Source organism: Callorhinus ursinus, unplaced genomic scaffold (assembly GCF_003265705.2).
Source record: "Callorhinus ursinus isolate GAN/ISIS: 27379988/994484 unplaced genomic scaffold, GSC_fseal_2.0 scaffold13, whole genome shotgun sequence".
Lineage (NCBI taxonomy): Eukaryota > Metazoa > Chordata > Mammalia > Carnivora > Otariidae > Callorhinus > Callorhinus ursinus.
Genome location: NW_027397075.1, coordinates 17437722 through 17453036, shown reverse-complemented (window position 1 = coordinate 17453036; position 15315 = coordinate 17437722). Strand labels below are relative to the sequence as shown.

Here is a 15315-nt window from a genome sequence, read left to right as displayed (position 1 = left end):
TCTGTACACGTGCAGATGGTATTAGCCCCTCCAGCTTTCTTTTCTCTGCACTAATGCCAACTGCTTCCTCACTCTGTGACATGCTTTTACTTTCTGCAGTAATTCTCAAGATACAATTACCTGAGAGGATGTAATCCTAATGGACCCAAGCTTTCAATGGCTTCCCTTTCTTTGCCCTATTGCCATGAGGATACACAGCTCTCAAAACACTTTAGTGGAGTATAGATAGGCCTTCTTTCCAATGGGCATGGACTGCCAGTTCCCTCAGGACAAGATCCTGACACAAGATCTCCAGGCTCACTCACCGCAACAGAGATACTCAGAGGGCTCCTCATTTCCATATCGTAGAATTAACTGGCTGGGCTAATTGTTTCTAGCCCTGAAAGAAGAATCTACCACTGTTCCCATATGGCATCTTCATGGGGTTAAAGAGTGATGCCTAATCCCTACGTTTTGGTACTGCAGCTCAGTGGGGACTCTGAACAAATAGGACTAGAGTTCATCATCTGCCACAGATGGGTGTCAGAATGGTGGGATCAGTCGACTGTTTACGGCCTTCACTAACAGTCTGAGAAGGAGGCTTGCCTTCTGATACAGGTTATTCAGCTTAATGCTGACATTCTGAAATTGCTAGTAACTAAATCCAGACACTGATAATGTGTAGAGCAAAATTTCAACCACGTGCATTGAGCCCTTTCAAGTCCTTATGGTCAAAGTTTGGGACCTGACTGACAAATGGTCAGATCTCTTCCAATCAACTAGGTAATACCTAGGAGGTTTCAGATGAATCTTAATGCCTATAATTGATTATCTGCCTCTCTGATAAAGCACCCGGTTTCTCAAGTGAAAAAGATCAACCATGAAGTGATTGTGAGCATTTTATGCATATTACTGACCTCTTCCTCTTAATTTACTTTGGGACATGCTTTTCACGTCACAGGATTTACAGAGCCTACATATTGCGCTGGACAGAAATAGCTGTCACTAAACATATTTATTCGTTTGGTAGGATGGCAAGTGAACCTCTGCCACAGATTGTCCTGGGCAGTCCTGCAGCATGACTGCTGTCCCTGGGTCGACCCCACGACACGCATGCTCTAGGACATGAAGGCTGAGTTTCTGGGCCAAATCCTGTCCGTCTAGGTACACATATTATACTAGATAAGTTGTCGAGTAGAGAGAGGATGATCACATTCTTCCAGGAACTCTTTGGGCTCAGGTGAGATTGGGAGCTCATTGCCTGCTATCCCTTCTGACTACTAAACAATCCACCTCAGGAAGAAAGGGTTCCTCTGACTCCTGGCTACGGTATTTCAGAGGCTGAAGACCGTGTTCATTTTTGTTCAGACGCTGAATTCTCTTAATTTGGATCCTCCAAAAACTGCAAGGGAATTCCTTTTTAAACTATCTATTCATGTTAGAAATGTAGGGACAGCTCACTGGAACCCTCTGAGTGACTGTAGTCACCAACCCCAGGAAGGCCTGTCTGCCCTCACTTGCTTGCCCTTACTGCTTGCTGCTAGACTGCCAAACAAGCCCTTACTGCTTGCTGCTAGACTGCCAAATTTCACCCTTCACCTGACCTGCCCAGGGACAACTCCAATAACCCAAGACTTTGAAAAGGAAAATGTCATTTCAATTGAGCAACATTTCTGGAATGCTGTTCTGAATAAACCTAACTGTTGATGTATATGTTCTGAAATAGTCTAGGTATTTTGCTGAATTCCCTGTTGGCACACAGATCAGTCAGGACGCCCGGTAATGATCCAGGAAAGGATGAGAGATTTGGATGGGATGAGGACTGGGAGAGCAAGAGAAGATTTAAAGATTACTTCATGATTTTTAGCCTAAGCGGCTGGAAAACAACAGAGGTGCCCTTAGCTGAGCTGGCGAGAAGAGGCAGAGAACCCTAACGGTGACATGTCTCTGAGACACGTAAGAGCAGATACTAAACAGGAAAGTACACGTGTGAGTTCAGGAGGAAGATGGAGGTCAGGGACCGAGATACACAGCAACCTAATTTTAAAGATCAACTAAAGTGGCCTTTTATAAGTTCTTTTAAAATTCCTTAAAATTTCCCCCCATTTCCTCATTATAAGAGATCTATAGTAGAAAATTATAAAAGTGTTTTTAATTACATTCAATACTGTTAACCCCGAAGTCTAAAATATAAATGAAGCTTATTGTAAACCAGGTCTGAAAACAGAAAAACTTTTGAGTGTAAAAATCATGTAATCTATTTTTATGACAACGCCTAGATGGCACATCAAATAGTTCCTAACCGTGTATTTATAGTATCAAGTTATGCGCAGAGCTATCCTAACATGCGCTTAATGCATTTTCATTTTACGTAAGATGGAATCCAGTACTTTGGATGTTTCTGTTCCCGGATTCTCTGTAAGAAGGAGCACTGTTAGCTTCATTTGTCACACGGGAAAAGCACAGTCACCGTTTCTGAACCACCGGGACGTGCCGTAGCAAATGGCGCCCCCAAAACCGCAGCTACAGGTAACTTCGGCCACCTGACCCCCACCAGCCTGCTCCCACCTTCCCGGACAATTGACAAAGCCACTCCCTTTTCTGATTCCTATTCCTTGTAAATGTACTTGCTTGCTTAAAATTGGCCCCTCTGGTATTTCTTTTTCTTTCCTTCCTTCCTCCCTCCCTCCCTTCCCTTTCTTCCTTTTCTTTCTTTCTTTCTTTTAAGATTTTATTTATTTATTTGAGAGAGAGAAGGAGAGACAGTGAGAGAGTACAAGTGGGGCGGAGAGGGAGAAGCAGGCTTCCTGCGGAGCAGGGAGGCCGACGCAGGGCTCGATCCAAGGACCCCGGGATCATGACCTGAGCCGAAGGCAGACGCCTAAAGACTGAGCCACTCAGGCGCCCCAGCCCCTCTGGTATTTCAACCTACTTTTTTTCAGATATTATTTGTTTACCTTGAGTGCTAGAAGATTCTCTACTGTACAGTCTTTGTCAAGAGAAACGGACTTTCCAATAACCTCCTGGAGCGCCGCCCAGTGTCTCGGCTTAAGATGGGGGTTTCCCAGAGCTGTGATAATAGGCACCTCCTGCTTAAATTCCATCACCGACTGCTTGAGATGGGCCACCATGTCGTTTTTAGGTAGACCTATAAATAGCAATGGGGCAAAAGGTTAAGATCCATTCATCCTATTTTTTTAAACCAGAAAACACATCTGCTAGTGTAATTCTAGTTTCTCAGTGATTAGTCTGCATTAAGATGATGAGTTTTATGAACATCACCTTCCCAGAAGAGTCAACTGTGGATTCAAACAAAGAGAAACAGTTACCAGGACTGGTGATTACAATCCGAGACCCTCAAAGCCAAGTTTTCTTGGAAAATCTGATACTAGGGATAGCCAGCTACCACAGAGTTTCCCAGGTTTCTCTTGACTAGACAGACAGACAGATAGGTACATGCACTACATTGAAAAGACCGTGACAGGTTTGGGGCTTTTAAATTCTGCTAAGGAGGAACATCAAGGAGGAGCAAAAATCTGTCACTATCATGTCATAAAGAAAATACTTCACACTGAAACGTAGGAAATGTCAGTAAAGATCTAGCCACAGAGCAGGACCGGTCCGTCCTCTGGCGTTGACAAAACCCTGCCGTCCAGGACTCACAACCTCTGCAGCTAAAACTTCAAACCTCAAAACCTTTTTACTCAACTCATAAAAGACAAAGAGAGGAGGCCGAGAAACAGCCAGAGTTGGGGACTCAGGAGCACTGAGAAGTATGCCTATCTGCTTGAATAGCCAATTGGTACAGATGGGGCTTCTTTTGTAAAGCCATGTTGAATAATAAAGTGGTTTCAAGACCCAGTGAAACAAAAGGACAAGAGAATAATTTTAGAGTTTGTAAATCCATATTTTGGCAAATAGCAGGATTTTATCTGCGAAACCACAGATAAAAGAAGGTACTGTCTGCTCGTCACTCCACACCCCGTCCTCTGAAACACTCAGGACTAAACCCTGAGAGAAGATGCACACGATGAGTGTTATGTTGAAGCAGTGAGGCTCTGGGAGGTTTGTCCCCAGCTTGTCTCTTTTGTAAACTTTTTGTGGTATCTGTCTATTTCTGTTATAATTCGTAAATAAGTCGATTCAAGTATTTTTCTGTAGAGGAAATTATAGCTCTCCTACTGAGTGAGATGAGACGCTCGCCTGGCGGAGAGGTCAGATCTTACAGAAACAGCATCTCTGTGCTTCACTTGTGAGCATCAGCAGAAGGGAAACCTCTCAAAATGACTTTTTAGCTATTTTCCCCACCGGCCAAAGCAAACGGCAGGCGTAAACAGTGAGGATGTGGGTGAGCGTTCTGCAGGTGGGCCTCTGTCATCAAAGCACGTGTGGCCCTACGAAGAGCCACGGTTATGGGGAAGCCTCCAACGTTCTGCCCAGGGAAACAACTTCTAAAGGATACAAAACATTGTTCTTAAGTACTTTTTTTTTTTTTTGCAAAGTTTTCCTCTCTTTCTTGCTTCAGGAACGATTCCTACCCCTAGGCTCCTGTACTGCTTTTCCGGTCATTAATGGCCAGGCCTTGGCAACAGGTAAAGAAATAAGGTCAAGGGGCGCCTGGGTGGCTCAGTCGGTTAAGCGTCTGCCTTCGGCTCAGGTCATGGTCCCAGGGTCTTGGGATCGAGCCCCGCATCAGGCTCCCCTGCTCCGCGGGGGGCCTGCTTCTCCCTCTCCCACTCCCCTTGCTTGTGTTCCCTCTCTTACTGTCTCTCTCTGTCAAATAAATAAATAAAATCTTTAAAAAAACAACAACAAAAAAGAAATAAGGTCAAGGACCATGATCTTCCCGGCCCAGGGGCCACTCTGTGTATAATCGTAGGTGGGAACCCCAAGGAAGACACTTTTACCTTTTTCTAGGAGGAGGATTTTGTGCATCCATTTTGAAACATTTCTCTGGACTGATTCTGTATCAATACTGCCAAGGGTACTATTCCTCCATTCCCAAAAGAGGGTCCTCCATTCCTCTTGGACCTCCCACAGTATCTTCCTCAAGGTGAGGTCGTACTCAATGTCCGAAACCTCCCCAAGAACAAGCTGTGTGATCTCTTCCATGTTGAGAGAGTGCATGTGGGACTGGGCGTCATCGAAGCAGTTCTGGTAGCTGGAGTAGGTCTTAGCCTTATGCGCCAGGGCGGCAGCTTCCTCTGTGAGCGTCTGCAACATCTCTGTGGCAGTGTCCACGCGGGTGCCATCGCACAACAGGATGGGAGTTCTTATCTAAAGCACGACAGCAAGACGGGGTCAGGATTCACATGTGTTCACTGACGGCATGTCAGCCCGTAATCAAAGACTTATCAATCCTTATTTGCAACCATCATTGGGAGACACTGTCCTTAATTTATAACTGTGTTTATTAAGATTCATTTTAATTATTTATTATTACCATCATACAAATAATCTGTCATGTTCCTTCTCTATCTTGGGCTCTGTGACAAGGAATATGTTACCTTACTTACTAAAACCCTACAACGATCCTGAAAGAGAGTTAATATTTTTCACAATTTTTCGAGAAAGTTCTAAAGTTGCAAATAATTGTTACATCATCCAAAGGTAAGGGGCAGTTTGAGGTTATGGCCTCCAGGACATGGTACTGACTCCAGAGGTCACTTCCTTTTTCTGATCCTGTTTAACCTTGTACTTTTTTTTTTCTTGAAGATCGTATGTTTTGAAGTAATCTCTATACCCAAAGTGGGGCTTGAACTCACAAGCCTGAGATCAAGAGTCGCACGCTGTTCCACTGACTGAGCCAGCCAGGCGCCCCATAACTTTTTTCTATTTTGTTTTTTTTAAAGACTTTATTCATTAGAGACAGAGAAACACAGAGAAAGAGAAAAGGAGCAGGGGGAGAGGCAGAGGGAGAAGTAGATTCCCCACTGAGCAGGGAGCCCGATGCGGGGCTCGATCCCTGGACCCAGAGATCACGACCTGAGCCATAGGCAGGCACTTAACCAACTGAGCCCCCCAGGCTCCCCCTAACTTTGTTCTATTTTTACGGTACTTGTCATATGTTGCCTTGTATTAGAGTTTAAATATTGCACATGAGATTGTGGACATTTGCAACAATGACCTCCAAACAAAGACATAAGTAGAAGTTTGCCCTGATTTATCCCTTATTAAATTATAAGCTTCTCAGGATTAAGGATGGTTTCGTCCATTTATTTCCAAACACCTCACAGAACCTAGTACAGTAAGATGTAGACAGTAGTTTTTATTAAAAAGTTATTGAATAAATGAGTTTGGATCCTATCACCTTATTCTTCTAAAAAATCCAACCCGTGGAGTCACAAATGACATTGTGTTCTATGTGGCGTGGTCACGCCGTACAAAACTGATAAACAGTACTTGTGATAACAGAGCTTAATATGTGATCTGTAAAAGGGAGTGCATTTAATGGACATATAATAAAGTTTTCCTTAGGCTTCTCCCATAGTTTTCCACTCATTAATATTTATGTTTGTCAGTGAGCTATCTCGCGGGGAGATAGTTGGAGAAATGATCTTACTGGCTTATATCCCGTCACGTTTTGCCAGGCCTACCAGCAGCGTTCCACTCGAGATCTTCACAGAGTGATCTCAGCCATCAGGTAAATAGTGAAATCGTGTGAAAGGTTACACAAAGTCAGAAGACAGAGTACGTATGCCCCACCCTGGCTCTCCCCAGGAGCAGCATCCAAGGCAGGCAGGGGACGCAGATGGTCATCCAAAGCGCCACCAGATTAGTGGTAAATTGACCCCGGTGTCCTCCTAGCAGACCCTGACCTCCACTTGGTGTGTGGGCAACGTGGTGTGAGCCTCAGGGCCACAAACCATGAAAGTTCCGGAGAGCCTACTACTGGGGACTCAGGAGCGGGAGAGGGTCTGGCAAGGATTCTCTGCCTAAGCACACCGGGGTCAGGCTCTTGAAGCTTCTCTGAGGCCCATCGGTGCACGTCCGTGTCAAGGCCGGTTTCTGTTTAACCAGAGCCCGCACCCGCCACATCTGCTCAAGCCCCACACTGTCCACCACCCCGGGGGATGGGACTGACTTCACTCTGGCCTGTCCTCAGCCAGAATCCCGTCCGGTTGGTTTGGCCAGAGGCCTCCTCACCCTGGACGTCTGCCCCTGGTAATGTGTCAGGCGCCGCTCCCCTCCTGGTGCCTGGCTCCCGACCTCCGCCCACCCATGGTGCATTCAGAGCCCAGCCATTCTCTACTGAGCTCCCTTTCCCTGCTGTCCGTGCAGTTGTCACTGCCGTGCAGCTCTCATTCTTCTCTGACCTCTGTGGATGCTCACACGGTGCGTGGAAGGCCTCTCTCTCCTGGTCTCTCCCACCCCCGCCCTCAGGCAATCCCAAGGGGGTGTGACAGCGGGTGGCAGTAAAGACCTCAGGGGAGACAACTGTCCTCTCTTCCAGGGAGGGGCGACCCCACGGACCACTTGCTCCGTGTCTGCTGCTTTGCCCCAGATGTGTGTGCAGTTACGGAAGAGCCCCAGCTTTCTGACCAGAGGACTGAAAAGAGTGCCAGGAATGTGGAAAATTCTGGGGCAATCAGAGAGAGCAACAGACTCCAGAAAGCGAGCTCCCCTCAAAGTGAGTGCATCCCCCGTGAGCTGCACGCATGTGGATCAGCTCCTGTTCAGCACCTCGGGGACCACCACCCAGAGTGAGACGGAATGCTGCATGGCGCATGGGGGGACGCATCTGAGCTGTCCTGCCGAGGTCGTGACACCTACAGTGACAACGGGACTGCTGCCCAAAGAGCGTGGGCTGGGACGTGGGACCGGACGAGGTGAGCTGCTTGCTAAAACAAAAATACCAACCTTCTATGTGGTTTAAACAAGACAGAGACTGACAGCCCAATATTTAATCCAAAATATATCACACAAAATTATTCAGCATATAAAAAATCAGGAAAACCTCAACTCACATAAGAAGATTCATCAACAGACACCAATGTCTCCATGACACAGATTTTAAAATGATCTGACAAAGGATTTAAAGCAGGTATGATAAAAAATACTCCACTAAAAAATGATGAATATTCTTCAGACCAGTGGGAAAACAGAAAGTCTTAGCAAAGAAAAATGAAAAAATGTAGGCAAGAACCCAATGGAAAATTTAGAAGTGAAAAACATAATCGGCAGAAATGAAAGCTTACTGGGCAAGGCCCAGGAGGAGGAGGGAAAGGACAAACGCTCACTCGGCACGGCTGAGCCCCTTCCCAGGAGCTGCCCTTGGCCAAAAAGAGCTAAAGTCACCCACAGTCATGCCCCTGGGAGGGCTGGGGATGCAGGAACTCAGGATAGCTCTGCAGAGCCACCCCCGGCTCTTGACTCCCGCAGGGTCTCTGAACCCTTGGTGACAAGGGCACAAACTCTCTCCTGTCCCAGCCCAATGCCCCTGGCCTGCCGTGTGGTTGCCCAGGACTCGGCAGTAAACTGACCGCAACACAGACCCCATTTCAGGCAGTGTCCACAACCTCAGACACTTTAACAAACAGAACTTGTGAACACCCGAAACATGTGTTTGGGAGCATCGGTATGTTTCTAGTACGATTTTAAAGGCTGCAGATGGGGTAGCCTTTCATGACTAATTTGTTTCGTCTTCACTGTATTTGTGCGAAACGGTGCAGATCAACGGTGTCAATGGAGAAGCCGAAAACCCAGTAACTGCAGTAAGTCATGTTGTGTCTAATCCATGCCAGGCGCTCACGCTGTATCGACTCCCTGGGCGTTAATACCTGGCAGCGCCGGCGAGGACAGAGGGGGCATGGAGCGAGGTTTCTGGAGCCCTGGCTCTTACTTGCTGTGTGATCTCCAGCAGGTTAGCTGACCTAAGTCTCATTTTGTTTTTTTCAGGCAGATAAAAGGGTAAAACATGGAGGACAGTTACTGACACTTGGGAAGGGCTCAGCAAACGCTGGAGGTTTACTTTACAGTCTGCCCTCCACAAGTGACTGAAATCATACCTCTCCTTACATCCGGCCCAGACTCAGACCCAGACACATGTCGGGCGTTTCAGCCCCTCGGGCCAGAGGCCTCCTGTGGCCGACTGTTGAATCGTATGGGAAAAGTTTCCGCTTTGCTGTTTGTCTACATTCATTCATAATTGAAGAAAAGGCTACATTTCAGTTAGAGGTTAGTGAAAACAAGACATGCAATTTCTCTCTCCAGTGAAGCTCACAAATCACCAAGATTCTGTCTGTGGATTCTAGGTTAACATCACTTGGATTAAATTATTGACCTAAGACTCCACAGAAAGCAAATACCTATAAGCTTAGGCCTACGTGAAACTAAGATCCAGTTGATATTTAATGAACAAAATACTGACCTTGGCCTTTAAGTTACTGAGGTCAACTCGCAGACCAGTGATGTGTGCTTCCAGATGGTCTCTGAATCTAGAAATAGCCGCATCTTTATTTGTTTTGCTTAACTTCACAGAAGTTTTTAGTTGACCAAACCTGCCAAGAAGAATTTTGTATATGGCAATTTGCTCTTCTGAAATCTGGATCTGGTAATACCGTACAACGGAATGCAGCTGAGCAACCGTGGAGTACTCTTTTTCTAATGCAAATATTTTTGAGGAAACTGCATCCAAAAAAGTAAAATGTTCCACAAATTCTTCTATTTCAGTGGGATCAGAGTCCAGCTTTCGCAGTGATGACTCCACGACCTGCAATCATTAACACATCAGTGAGATTTATATAATGAGTTCTCACACTATTTTACAAGACTGATTACTCTTTTAGTATCTCTCACTAACTTACATCATTATAATTCCACAAAAAAATGAAGAACCCTGTAAAGGAAAGCGACTCTAAACATTATTCTAACTATTGTTTAAATACTGGAGCATTAACATCCTCAAATCCTTCCTATTGCTAACGGAGGGAACCTGAATGTACCTTGCACATAAAATAAATGCTACTAAGATATACAGGAAGTAATATTATGAATAACTTTGTCTCTAAGAAATAGGCTCATAGCTATAGCAAGGGTATGGCTGAATTGTGAACGATGTATAACTACCACCCCGTTTGGGGCACTGATGTGCTAGTTCTCTCTGTTTTGACAGCACGTCTGCTCACTAGTTTGCACAGGAGGAAACAGTCTCAGAGGGATTCATTAGCCTAAAACCAGAAATTTAGGGAGTTACTGATCAAACCCAAGTCTGATTCCAAATCCCATTTTTATCTATTATAAATGTATGTATTCATTACATGTATCATATCAATACTTTTCTTAGTATGTACATCATTCCATGAAATTTTCAAAATAATTGCATTTCTATACTCAAATTACAATTTTGTCACATTTTTTCCTCATGTTTCCAGGGCTCTTAATGAATACTCATGCATAATTTTGGAATCAATGTCATTTCAATTTTCAGTTTCACAGCCTTGAATTAATTGCCTGGATGTCTCTAATTTTTTGAACATTTTATTCTATTTGGTTATAAAATAGATGCTCATACAAAAACTGCACTACAAAAAAAAGCTTTTAATGTAGAAAATACCTACTATTCCATCGCTCAGAAATCACCAGTGTTAACGCACCACAGTTTATACGGACAGGCTTTAGAACCGGGGAGCCTTGTGACTGAATCCCAGCTCCAGAGTTTCCTAACGTGTGACCCTAACCAAGTAGCTTTCCTTTAATAAATGTGGGTAATGTAGTAACAGGCTGATAATGGTGCCTACCACATTTAATTGAAAATCAGGACCAACACAGAGGACAGTAAACAGGGCTATCCTGACTCTAACCACAAATGCCATTTAAACGCCAGAAAAAAAGAAAGAAACATACGAAAATGCCAATTTGTATCACAAAGAAAACAGATAACCCCAATTTCATGCAAAAAAAAAAAAAAGACAGTAGAAACAGCTGAAACACACTCAAACTCCCTTGGTCACTAGTAGTACACCAATACCAAACACAGGCGAGGGTGGTAAAACCAAGTCACAGAGCAATGTCGCTTGCCAGCATAAATGCAAACATCTTACAAAGAACGTACAAGTCAGTGCATGTGCGTGCTGGCAACTAAACCCACCAACCCAAGAAAGCCAGTTAATGTAATAACCACATTAAAGGACTGAAGAAAACAAATGTGTGATTGTTTCAAGGGATGCAGAATAAGCATTTGATATAACTCATTTATGATAAAAAATACTCTCATCAAAATAGGGGAAACGCCTTAACCGTGTAAAGGAAAGCGACTCGAAGCCTCAGGAAATAGATAAAAACACACCTGGGGCATGTGGGAGCCAGAGAGAGGATGAATAAGCAACTTTCAAAGCTGGTTCCTAAAAAACAATTGTAGCTCAGGGGCACCTGGGGGGTTCAGTCGGTGAAGCATCTGACTCTTGATTCAGCTCAGGTAGTGACCTCAGGGTCTTGAGATCGAGCCCCACATCAGGCTCCACGCTCAGCACAGAGTCTCCTTAGTCTCTCTCCCTCTCCCCCTGCCCCTCCCTCCGCTCGCATGCTAAGTGAATAAATCTTTTAAAAAAATTATAGCTCAGAAAGTTTTCTGGAACTAAAACCCCTGACCCTTCTAAGGAAAGAAATCGAGTTTGCAGTGACTCACATTCATCTAGTGCTCACTATGTGCCAGAATGTGTTTAGGGTTTTATAATCCGTAGCTCATTTAACTCTCACGACCTCTCTAGGTTAGTCAGTAATATTATCCCCAATTTACAGATAAAGAAACTGAGGTATAGCAAGAATAAGGATATTAACTAAGGTCTTTCAAGTAGTAAATGGAAAAGCCAGGATTTTCTTTTAAATCAGTTGAAGCCAAATTTACATACAGAAGATGTTAATTGTACATCATGCTGAGTTTTAACACATTTATACACCTGTTTAGTTACCTCTGTAATCAACATATATAAAACTTTCATTGCCCTAAAAGATGCCTTGTGCCCCATCCCTCCTACTCCTGGCCTCAGAAAACCACCATCTGTTTGTTGTGGCTACAGATTAAATTTGTATTTGTCAAGTTCCGTATGTATGGAATCATCCAGCAGGAACTCCTTTCGGCTTCTTTCGGTCAACATATTTTTGCAGTCCATCCAAACTGCATGTAGCAGTCGTTCATTCCTTCTCACTGCTGAACGCTATTCCAAGGCATGAATGCACCATTTTGTTTTGTTTTGTTTTTTCCTTCCTTGCCTCTTGCTAGATCTCTGGATTGTTGGCAGGTTTTGGCACTTGTGGTTAAAGCTTCTATGACCATGTGAGTACATGTCTGTGTGGGCCTATTTTTACTTCTTGTAAGTAAATAATGTGGAATGGGGTAGCTGGGTCGAATGGTAAGTGAAAATTTAACTTTACAAGAAGTCGCCAGTTTTCCAACGTGACTGCACCATTTTCATCGTCACCAACAACGTGTGAATGTTCTAGTTTCTCCGCATTCTTCTCAGAACTTGCTATTGTCAGTCTTTTTAATTCTGGCCACTTAAACGGATGTGTGGTTCTCACTTCCCTGACGACTGTCATGTTGAGAGTATTTTGTATCTCTTGGCCAGCTTCTTTGGTGAAGGGTGGCCAACAAAGTCTTTGGTCACCATGTTGCCTTGCTAGTGCTTGGGACTAAGAGACCACAGCTGCAGCGCTGGGTAAATAGTTGGAAACACGTGGTCTCATATTCTGGTTCCTTTTAGTACTTCCAGTGAAATCCTCAGACAGACTCTTGCTAAAATGAGCTAAGCAGAGACTGAGGGAACTACGGCTCTGATAAGAAAATTCTTCTCTGCCTTTTGCAGAGCCGACTTAAGGATTCTTTCATTCAAAGGCCTGCAGAAGCTGAGACAGCTAACAGTTTTCTGTGCTCTGGATGAAAGTGGTGGCTTCAAAGTGGCAGCCGTAGCAGGAGAGAAGAGACTAGAGCCCTTATCTTTAATCAGGCACCTTCGCCCAAAGAAGGTGGGACGACAGGATTGGCAGGAAGCTTGCGGGCAGAGACTATTAAGGGTGTCACTTTTCCTCCCAAGTCTATGTTCCAAAGAGCATCAGATACGGAACCACACTTTTAGGGGAGAGAGGGAAGTGTCAAGCAGACAGCAGCTAAAAATAAAAAGTTCTCAGGCTTCAAAGTCATGTCTCAACTTAAGTGTGGAATTAACCAGAAGCAAACAGGAAAAAATTATTTTAAGAAGCAAGTTCAAGTCTAATAGTCATCAATGACATTTCCTAAGGCAGACGCAGGTTGTCCCTACTCAGGCCAACAGGAGATTCATTAGTGCACTTGTTCAGGGTCCAGCAAGTACAAGTCTGTGATGCCCGGCTTGGATGAGGGGGTGAAGAATACCCAACCCAGAGAGTCCTCCTACAGGGCCTCACTGGGGGTCACTGGGGCCAAGAGACCTGAGCCAGAGACTGCCAGACTGACCAGCCACAGAGCTTACTGTGCCCTCAAAGAAAGGAATTCTCGGTATTTCTGTCCAGCAAGATTTGATATTTGCTCTAGACCACCTTAAGTGGCTGTTTCCCCATTTTCTTCTTCATAGGATGGAAGTTCCAGTTACACGTATCCTGCTCCTTCTCCACCAGTTTATATTCTTCTGCCCTGTCTTTGTTTAGAGCTCACTGGAACACTAAGCGCCACGTTATACTTGACCCAGTGTGCATGGCCGGGGGGAGGGGGGCAGCACTCAGCCCCACTTCTGATGTCTCCATGAGGCAGGGGCCCCCCACTTGTCCAGCCTTCCTGGTGCCCCCTCCACCCCACACTCACTTCCTGGGGAAGGTGAAGTGACTCCTGGGACTGGGGAGTTTGGAAAGAGAAGGTGAACAGGCAAAGCCTAGACACTCCTCTCAAAAGCCGACCTGTCCGCAGAGGGTACGCGTTCCTCTCTGCTCACCGTGGCCAGGATGTTGGTCCTGTTTCAGGGCAACCAGTGCTGAGAGGGCTAAGTCTCTCCTCTAAGTCTGAGCTTCCGTTTGGGGAAGGTTGATTTTCAGGAAACAGAAGCCATATTCTCCAAGGTCCACTTCATTAGTAATAAAGGAAATACCTGAATCTCTTTTGCCTTAACCTGTCGTCTTATTTCTCAGTCGGTTGGTTCAGTACCCAGCCAGGTACGAGCAGTAAGATCTGTGATGGCCCCTAAAACTCAGTATGTGGGAAGACAGGTGTGAACAGCCAAGGCACCGACTGCGGCAGATGCAGTCAGTCTGACTTGAAACCCAGCCCACTCCATGTTCTGCTTGCTTTCCTCAACCACTGAGGCAGAGGAGCTCAAGACGTGCCAGTTCAGCCAGGTCCTTCCGAGTCGGTGGCAGCACTGTGACCCGGTTCTGGCAATGCCAAGCAAAGTGAAACGCAGCGCACTGCTGCTTCTGCGTCCCCATGTTTCTGCCCAGAGCGCAAGCACAGGCCCTTGTCACGGGAGCGGCGCTGACAGAGGGAAGGCCCGCCTCACCTGCGCCGAGCCGTCCTTGGGCATCAGGGAAACGGCTGTGCTGTGCCGTACACTGGGTTCGGTTTCTGATACTTGGGGAATACCAGCCTCAGCGAAACAGAGGGTAATTTTGTGTACATTTTAGGACCCACTGTGGCTGTAAAGACAGACACTTTTCAACCCTCTCTTAAACTCTCTGTAGCATTAAAAGCTACTAAACGTTCCCTCTTTCTCAGACCACTCCCTTGCTTTCCTCGCCTTCTCTGGTTGCTACTTCTCAGGGTCCTCTGCAGGCCCCTCTCCGTCTAGCAGCCTCCTGCATACTGGCATTCCTCAGGCTTCTGCTGTGGGGTCCTTTTCCTTTCTCGCTACACACATACAGCAGGCGCATCCTCCCGAAGGGTGACCTTGAAGAGCGCCTGTTTGCCGGTCACCTAAACATGTGCTTCTGGTCCAGACTCCCTGCCGATGGCCGGACATGCACATCGCATCTCTGCCGGACAGTTACGTGGTGAAGCAAGCACTGTGCTCCCTCAGCCGTGCACTGCAGCCCTGCTCGCCCCGCAGCCCAACCCAAAAGCTCAAAGTATCATTAATTCGTTTCTCTTATTCCTTACATTCTGCCAATCACTACATCCTGACGATTCCATCTCTTAATGGACCTCAAAGCCATCTGCTGCCCAGACTCCACACTGTTCCTGCCCTGGTTCAGGCGCACATCATCGCTCCCCGAGATGCCAGAAACAGCTTTCCTCCCATCCTGTCCCACTTCAACCCATTCTCTACACTGCAGCCAGAGTGGTCCCTATGAAAATGCAAGTTGTATCATATCACGTCCATGTTCGTAAGTCTGCAATGATTCCCAACAGGGAAAAGACGTAACAAGGAACGTGGG

General features: G+C 45.7%; 1 protein-coding gene across 12 annotated transcripts in view; it reads right to left on the bottom strand.

Moving 5' to 3' along the window:
• DNAH14 (dynein axonemal heavy chain 14) overlaps positions 1–15315 on the bottom strand; it is a 342249-nt gene that overhangs the window by 243300 nt on the left and 83634 nt on the right. For 11 of the 12 annotated variants that reach the window (XM_073899845.1, XM_073899844.1, XM_073899854.1 and 8 more), the window contains 3 exons: positions 9350–9691; positions 4887–5256; positions 2937–3127 (listed from right to left, as the gene is read on the bottom strand). In XM_073899845.1, coding sequence (XP_073755946.1) covers positions 2937–3127; positions 4887–5256; positions 9350–9691 — 903 coding nt within the window. The remainder of the gene's footprint in view (positions 1–2936; positions 3128–4886; positions 5257–9349; positions 9692–15315) is intronic. The other variant, XM_073899855.1, reaches the window with a different exon arrangement.